At 39.2% G+C, this 9349-nt stretch overlaps 1 protein-coding gene across 1 annotated transcript in view; it reads right to left on the bottom strand.

Annotated features, from left to right (window-relative positions):
- Window positions 1–125: 125 nt before the first annotated feature.
- The window catches only part of gsg1l2b (gsg1-like 2b), a 30229-nt gene continuing 21005 nt past the window's right edge, over window positions 126–9349 (bottom strand). Inside the window, exons 4-5 of the mRNA XM_080873281.1 lie at window positions 6208–6319; window positions 126–2927 (exon numbers count right to left, since the gene is read on the bottom strand). Of these exons, the coding sequence (XP_080729407.1) occupies window positions 2627–2927; window positions 6208–6319 (413 nt within the window). The 3' untranslated portion in view covers window positions 126–2626. The remainder of the gene's footprint in view (window positions 2928–6207; window positions 6320–9349) is intronic.

Below are 9349 nucleotides of genomic sequence, written 5' to 3'. Positions count from 1 at the left end.
GTGTATGGGGGTGCGTTGGCTCACCAATTTCTGCTAATTTCAAAGTTAGGCAACACCGCCATCTTGTGGTGAAAGCAAGGAACTGTGGGGTTGAAGCCCAGCAGAAAATATGATAAAAACAACTTCTTTATTATCACATATGCTCCTTGATTGCCTCAAATTAAATCTTTTCATAAAAACGTATTATTCATATTAACATATTAAGCTTAAAACAATTATCCACAAAAAAGCAACTAATGAACACTGCACAAAAAATGCCACTGTAAATAAGTCATGACATACTCGTAAAAACACAACAATCCATGCTTCAGCGTATACTGCAACCCAGGAGAGTCAAAGATAATTTAAACTCAAGAAGAATAAGCTGTCAAGTCATCTACGTTTACATTTCACTTTAAACTGAACAAATAAATAAGGTACGCAAAGATATACTTTGAAATGCACTTAAATGACAGTAAGTAGCAACAATCCCAGTGTGTCAATACAAGAAAAACACCCCCATCATCAAGTAAATATTAACACAGAGAGCTTCAAAAGACGCGCGGTTCTCTCGCTGATGGGTTTTGGCAGTTTGCACAGACAGATACATGTTTCCTCTAAAGCAGTCACTTTTTCAGAGAAACACCACTGCCCTTATTCATATGTTGTGAGCACAGAGCATGCTGCGTGAGTGGAGGCATGCTACTGGAAGTAAAGGCACTCAGCGTGGCCTGCAGGCATCCTCCACCCCCAGAACCTTCTTGCTATACACCTTAAAATCATCTTTTGTTTCCATGTGTTAGACAGAGCAATGCTGCTACAGTTCCTCGATCGTGGTCGTACTTCTCGGTTCTAAAGACCTAATGCAGTGTGTTTGATGCCACTAAATCCCATTTGGTTTACATGATTGGTTAGGTGTGAGGCAGTGTATCAATATATGGATACTGTCGGTCCAGCAATGTCTATTTACAGCTGAGTGAGTCATGGACACACGCAGCTTTAGCAACTTTGTACACCTTCATCAATAGTTAAACTTTAAAATTCAGCAACCCAAGACTCTTTACGCCTCACTGAACTAATTGGAGATGTTGAAGAAGCGATCAGATCACTGTCCTTTCTATGGAGCTTTTCTCTTGGCTTTTGTTAGGTTCCTCAGCTTCACCTATTCTCATTTATGCTAACGGCCACCATGGGGTGACTCCTACATGGAAAATAAGAACGACTGAAGAGTGGCCTCTGTACAGCCAATGAGAAAAATGTATCCTATTTCTCAGATGATTTACAACTAGAGCAAACATTTCTGTAATGTTGCTAGTTTCAATAGATGATGATATTTATATGCTTTGGTGCACAGCTAACCTTCATCCAGTGTCTTCAGGTTCTCATCAGATCTGAACCATGCTTGTTACGCCCCCTGATGGAGACAGCCGGAACACTTAGGATTTCAAAACATTATGATGGGTATGTCTATCTTTTATGAACGGGGAAGAACCACTGTGGTGGGCTCAGCGACTAGAAGTACTAGACATGGAAGAAGCTACATGTACCATTTGAGCATCGGTGTATGCAGAAGTATCCCAGTTATGTTTTGTATATGTTTTGGTTTCAGAAATCTGGATAAGGCTATAACCCAGTTTTAACGGGACAGCTATGTAGGTTATAGGAGGCTTGATTAGCTTTAAACAGTTGGCCTGAACCAACTGGGTCCCTGTAGAGTCTTTTATATATCATGTTCTGACTTTTATCAGAATCAGGATAAGTTTCCAAATCAAATTTCCATGTACATTTGATGAGTTCTGAGGTAATAAACAATCACTGTAATCACTGAGATCATTGCTGAGGAGACGGCAAACCTTCATTTTGAATTTTACAGTAGTGTAATTAACTTCAATGGTACATTTACTGTATATTGACAGTATATTTGTTGATATGCTGTGCCACAGCAGATCAGGTTTGACCATCATTTAAATGGTGAAAAGCTTATTTTTCAGATCTTTTTGTTGTTTTGTCACTACACAAATATACAGAATAAGTTCCGAGTAAATACCTTCCCTGCTTTTTGTGAAGGGCTAAATTATTTTCTAACAAAAGATGATATGATGATCTGAAAATGCAAGTTAGTTTTTTTTAATTGACTTTTTATTCAAAGTAAGGTAAATAGTCTTCCTGCTAATAACAATAATTGTTGTAACCTTGCTAATGACGCATGAATATAAAACTAAAACTGGATTTTTTTAAGGATGTGTAAAAAACCCCCAAACCTTTAAATCTTCTGCCTTAAATATGAAGTTATTATGCTGAAAATATGTAATATCCTGCTGTGCTTTTATGGTTTTGGGTTCATGGCTGTCATCACCCGTCAGCAAGTATCTGTTGAACACAGTGAAAAACCTGAAATTAAACATCCTGTTGTAGTTCTCAGGAATGGTGAAGACCAAACAAGAGTTATGTTTATCAGGTGACCAGAAATATGCTTCCAAATTAGTGCTGTGATTTACGATGCTAAATGTTGAACATTTTGGCTAATCACTTAAAATCCCCAGAGGTCTCAATCATGATCTCATTATCCTTAAAGAATTTACATCCTTGTAAGACACTGGACATGACAGTGACAGAATCATGTTTCAAAATGCTACACGCTGCTTGTCTAGCAGTATTCCTCTCCCTGTGGATCTGGCAGGTCATTGAGGTCTAAGAAGATGGAGGTGTTGGACAGCTTGCGTCCATCTGACGACAGGTCGAGCAGTTCCTCGGCAGTGCTCGGCACAGAGCTGATGTACATGTCCCACACCTGCTCCGGAGAGTCCAGCTCCAACAGCTTCTGCTTGATCTTCAGGTTCTTCTCAATGTTCCTGCGCTTGTGCTTGAACTCCAGGATGGTTTTGGTGTAGCGGTTGATGGTGGTGACTGAGGATGCCATGCAGGCCGTGAAGGAGCTCCATGCCAAACTAAGGAAAGAAACGAAAACACCATGAACTCCTTCATTTGCTCCATATTCAACACCCTTTGTTCAGTTTTCTATCCTTTACAGAACCTGAGCTAATCCTTTGATATACTAACATTTAAATCGTGGCCACTCCCAATAAAAATGTCACATTCTTCAACTCTGGCACCTCCACCTCCTTACTTTAACCTCTTAAGCCCCAAGCCTACCTTTTGCCCCCGTATCAGGGGGCGTTGGGGCTTAAGAGGTTAAATACTGATAGCAGACTAGGTATGACAAATGCATCCTCAAGTGAAAGCATTCATAGAAACATGAAAATATGATTTTGAAAACTTTATCTTGATAGAAAGTCTCTTTTATTTAATGATCAAAACACAAAAAGCCTCTTTCCTCCAAAATTCAGACTACTGAAAACAGGTTGTCATATTATTTTGATATCTTGGGAAAACAGTTACTTTGTGACAACATAAAATACTGTCAAGGTAATTTTTTTTGTCACGATCAAGTAATAATAATTATTTGACAAGTAAACAAAGGGGTTGCTTTGATTAGGGATCAGAAGACAAACAATAGCTAAAAAAAATATACATGCCTGTTTAGATAAGTTATCAATTTTACAGCAGCATATTACACGTGTGCACCATTGTTTAAAAATTGCTATTCACACATTTATAGACTAAGACAATCTAAATCTGTTTTAATGACAGCACACTGTGAACTTTTTAGCATAACGAATGGGTTTTCTGGTACAGAGAGGTGAGTCAGTAAGAGAAAACATTGCATATACAACAATGGCTACCTCACAAAAACCATGTTTATAGATACGGACTAAATACAAGGAGGGAAGGGCAATCAGGAACAGGTGACTTTAAAGGTGCAGTATGTACAATCTCACCAGTAGACGGACTGGTGCTTATATCGCACTTTTCTACTTTAAGCGCTTCACACAACTTGCCTCATTCACCCCGTCACACCCCGTCACACCCAGTCACACGAACACTTTTCTATGTTTTTCCTATGCAGGTGCCTTTTTATCAAACATTCACAGTCTGAATGGATGCATCAGAGAGCAACTTCAGGTTAGCATTTTTAGCGCTGGAACAGACAGGGATCAAACCAACAACCTTCTAATTAGTAGGTGTGCTACGCTACTGCCTTAGCTACAGCCACCCCAATAGATGTCAAAAGACTGCAGACTGCAGTCGACTGAATCTTGTTCATAAATCTCAGCTACACTGGCCACTGTAGGACAAAAAACTCTGTAGGACTGCTGGTCATCTGCAGTAAGTGTAGGGTGTCATTCTACTGTTTAGCTCAGCTGTCTGGCACACTAGCTGGCACAATATTAGCTTAAAACCAGCTGCTGTTTTTGTTCAGCTCATTGTCCAGAGACGGTGAGTAAGTAATTGCGACAATATTGAGACTAAATAAGCATATTTATGAACCTTTTCTTGTGTTAGAGCCCCGACTTCAGTTGAGGAGATGAAGCTTGAGGTAAAGAGGAAGAGGACGAGGTGAAAATGAGGAAGAGACAAAAGCAGAGGAGGAGGACAGAGGCATAATGAGAAGGAAATGATAAGAATATACATGTACTAATGCTAAATAGCTGGAGCTTGAAAGAGCTGTTTGTGATCTTCTAATGAGGCATGCAACGTATATCTCAAGCCATGAACATAAAACACTATTATGCTACTGTGTCTGCTGTATTCAAGACAGCGGTGCAAGATGGTGGCTTCCAAAAACTGGCTCTCTTTTCTTTGTAATTTAGTGATTTGATCCTAAATTTACAAGAATGCATAAACTATGATATTTATGAGTAAAAGATTCTTTTTTTCTATATTAAATAACCACCAGAAATGATGTACTATGCTAATAAAAAACTGTCTATGTGCTTTCATCGTGTTTTTGCAGAATAAAAGTCCAGCCAATGTGAAGGAGGAATTGTCCTCCGGGTGGCGCTGATTCATCACAAAAGCCCTGCAAACCTGTCTGCTTTATTCAGGCATAATTGTTAGTTTAACAAGGAATAAAGATCGAACTGATGAGGTTTAACTAGAGCCAAACCCATTTGTTGTCAGGCTGATGTTACTGGCCAGTATTACCTGTGTGCTGATTTATCAACATTAGTATTTATAGTGATTGATAAATACAAGCTTTCCCACTAGCAACACAGAAAAAGAAAAAGATATTGGCTAATCTGTTGAAATGTTTGCCTTTCAAATCACTGAATACTGATACCAGTACTCAGTGATTTAAAATTCAATATCAGCTGGGCTCCAAGTTTAGCACAAAGCAAACAAAAGTTGAGAAAAGAACTGCAATGCATGGTTAAACTAAGTATTACATATTTCTGCTGTTCTTGTGCAATTTAAATTGATCAAAAATGAAATAACCAATGTATAGAACATTTTACCAAATCATTTCAATGCTTTGGGAGAACAAACAAGTGAGGACTCAAAGGGCCAAGTGGTGAAACAGTGGGATAAGAAAGAAATTACTACAAAGACTGTAATGGGAGGGAGCGGGGTAAGGAGAAATACAGAAAAGTAGGCTGAGAGCAACAGCACAGGAGACACAAAGAGAAAAGACTAAGCTATCTTGTAGAGTGGGCTTTTTCCTTTATCCACTTAACAAGCTCAGTTTTTGGACCTGTGATTGCAGCAGATGAAAAGACTGAAAAGTAGGCTACAACTGAGGTGCTGAAAGGTTCAGTCTGGCCCACAGATGGCTTTGCGAACTGTTAAAATTGCATTGAAGCAAGGCATAATTTGTGGACAATTTACTGTACCAGGAGGCACAGGAACACAAAAAAACGCCCCTGTAAAAGCTCATGTTTGAAGTTTAACAAGCTCACGTATTTGGCAGTGAGCAGAACATAAATGTTCAAATCCTAAATGGGACAGAAAAGGAGTTTCATGCAAAAAACATCTTGCAGTTATGTCCTTACACATGGTGTTGCACATGGCTGCATGACAATGTGTAATTTATAGATGTGCTATCTGTACAAAACTATGATTAGAAGGAATCATTGTTGAGTTACAGTCAGTTCACCGATTTTGCTACAAATAAATTTAAAAAAGACGTCAGAATTTAATGCTCAGAAAAATTCTCCAAACTCGGCTTGGAGTGACTCACAAACCTTGTTAATTTTTAGATTATATGTCCGAACAAAAACTTTGAAAGACTTCCAGAAAGCCTGGAGAATTATTGTTCAAGAGCACTTTAAAAATGACACGAGTGTCTGGCTGCTTGGGAGCAAAATAAAAAGAACCAACATCACTCACATGTATGACCAGCTGTAGTCCCACGTCTGAGGTTTCCAGTCCTCTGGGCCCAGACTGACTGTCAGCTGGAAGGCTGTGGTGAACATCATGTGGGCTACCATCCCCAACAGACCTGGACACACACACGTACACAAACACTGATAAATCAATAAGATTTACCCACACTGGCAGCCAAAGAACCTGCTAAGTGTATTTCTTGATAGCCACCACTTGATGGCAGTATTGCACAATGTAACACATGACGACGCATACACGAGCAGCTGTTTGCAACCATATACATGTCAAACACTGCTATTACACAAAGTTTAAACCTCTAAGAACGCAATAAAATAGAGCAGAAGAATTTTCTCTAACTACCTCTCAGCTATTTAACATATCCTTTGACCAATCCCAGGATATGAAACCACAGAACTAACTAAAATATTATTAAAAATGAGTATTAATGGTCTAATAATTCAATAACACTGTCACATGGACTGATTAGTCATACTCTGTATTTGCTGAATCTGCATGCTTCCTTCACTATTCATTTTACTGCAAGGGGTACTGAGCTACAGTGAGTCACTGTTTAAGCGAGTCACACCGAGTAGTGCTGCTATCTACAGAATGTATTTCTTTTAGGGTTGGCAAATGATCACATACAGAGAGAAATATTACAGGAGCTGAAATTCTAACTATGTGGCCAGACTAGGCACTGATTCTCTGTTTCTTTACTTATTTCACACATTCTTAAAACGAAATAAATACATAAAGAAAAATAGACAAGACTTCACTAACAGCTGAAAAATCAATCAGAAAAGTCCAAGTGGAGCACAAAATAAAACTAAAACTGTGAGAAATAAACAGTGAAATGCAACTTTCAGGTGTACCAACTTTTCTTTGTCTACTGCATTATTATTTTCTCATTTATTCCTTAATAACCAGAAGAAGTAGCAGCGCACCAAGGAACTGGGAACAACACGGAGAACTCTGATAAAAAAGTTTTTAAAAAATATTACATAAGCTGCGGCATTTAAATCACATGCGGTTGTTCAATCTTGGCTAGCCTATGACCCAGCAGGTGCCACTGTTTCTTGTTCTTAGCTGGTACATCGCGTGGTCTTCTGCTGCTGCACCCATCTGCTTCACCTGGTTCATTCAGAGATGCACTTCTGCGTACTGCAGATGTAACCAAGGGAGCTTTGTTGCTTTCTTATCAGCTCAAAGTATTCTGGCATTCTCTTCTGACCTCTGACATCAACAACACATTTTCTCCCAGTTTCTGACAATTCTCTGTACACCCTGGAGGTGATTATGTGGGAAGCACCCAGTAGATCATAAGTTTCTGAAAGGACCAGGTTGTTGCCAGGCAGACCAGCTTGCCTGGCAACAACAACCCTCCCACCGTCAAAGCCACTTAAGTCAACGTTCTTCTCCATTCTGATGCTCAGTTTGAATATCAGCAGGACATCTTCACCATGCCTACTTACCTGAAACCACTGGGTCCCTGTTACAGTGATGGATTAGTATTTTTACCTTAACAAAGTGGCCACTGAGTGCATCTCTTAAGCTCATAAGATTCGCTCTGTCACACCAAACACATCATATCCTCCTTCTCTACATCCATGAATCCCAAACTGTCTGTCTGATGTACTCATTTCTAATCTTGTCCATCATTTCCAAAGAAAAATTTAACATCTTCAACTCCGCCACCAGCTCCCACTTTTGTCTTTTTGTTAGTGCCACCATCTCCAACCATATATTATAGCAGACCTAACTAGTATCTAGTAACTTTGCCTTTCACTTTTGCCATCCTTGTGTCTGCACTTTGTCGGTGTTTTAAACCATTCATTGAAGAGAGCTTTTTGTTATGTTAGTGAGTAATTAATGTACTATTTTTCATTAACTATTAGTTAATTATAAACTGGGTGTATTTTACCGTTTTATTTGAAAACATGGCACAGCTACTGCTCCCAAAACAGCCTCTGTGAGCAGCTCCTGCTAAAGTAGGTATATCCAGGCCCACAATTTCCCATGATGACAAGCTGACTCACGAGGTGAAAACAATACCATTCACAGTGCTGCTGCTGCTAATAAATCTTGCAGTAAATTTCAGAATACAGCAGTGTTGGTGGAGTTATTTACTTTTGCACGTAAGCAGGCTTCTGCTTGGGAATAGGATCAACTAATGCAATGAAAGAAATGAAGGCATAAATATGGTAATTACAGCCAATCTCAGCGTGCCACTGTTTGTGAGATGAAGACCACGAGAGTCAAGGGGAAAACAGAGAGACAATTCATTTTTCCCTAAACCCTGTTCCCTTTAAGCTTCTGTTGCTAGGCATGCTCAGCTTAAGGCCAATATGCAATTTACAAGGAAAACAACAAAGGTTTTTAACTAATTGTAATTTTTACACTATATTTGAATCAAACAGTTGAGTTACACCAGCAACACGCTGGTGAAAAACATATTTTGTAGAAACATTCATCCATCCAGTTTTGGCTGCTTATCTGTGGCTGGGTTGTGTTGGCAGCAGTGGAGCAGAGAAACCCAGACCTCAGACCTCAGGTAATGGTAGGAGGGTAGAGCTGAATTTCTCCCAGCACTGCCTTATTCTCACCTGCCTTTAATCCTAACTGCACACCAGTAAACATTCAGAAAAGCATCTAGCACAGATGCAATGCACCCCAATGATATAGATGTGGTGATTTAGCATTCCAATATTCTGATATATCAGGCGATATTTTTTCTTTTAGACACACGACAGGAAAATAGATTTCCCTATAATTTACTGTTAAAAACACCCAACATTCGACCCCTGGTGGATTGGAGTGTTTCTCCTACATCTTTTTTCGAGTTTAAAATTTTCATTTATTGGCCATTATAAATGCTGTCGCTAGCAGATTATCAAAAAAGCTAATATTAGCTTTTAATATCAGCCCTCCTATAATACTGATATTATTAATTTGATAAAATACATCCACAGACAGAACTATATATAGCAACCTATGAAAGGACTCAAAACTGCCTTGTCAAAGTGTCCTCAGGGTCACATTCGTCTCAAAGATACGTGTGAGTCATTGCAATACAATAACACACGCACACACACACACACACACACACACACACACACACACACACACACACACACACACACACACT

This window comes from Rhamphochromis sp. 'chilingali' (genome assembly GCF_963969265.1).
Source record: "Rhamphochromis sp. 'chilingali' genome assembly, chromosome: 22".
In the NCBI taxonomy this organism is placed as follows: domain Eukaryota; kingdom Metazoa; phylum Chordata; class Actinopteri; order Cichliformes; family Cichlidae; genus Rhamphochromis; species Rhamphochromis sp. 'chilingali'.
Note: the sequence above shows the minus strand (reverse complement) of the source record. Positions and strands in the feature narration are given on the sequence as shown.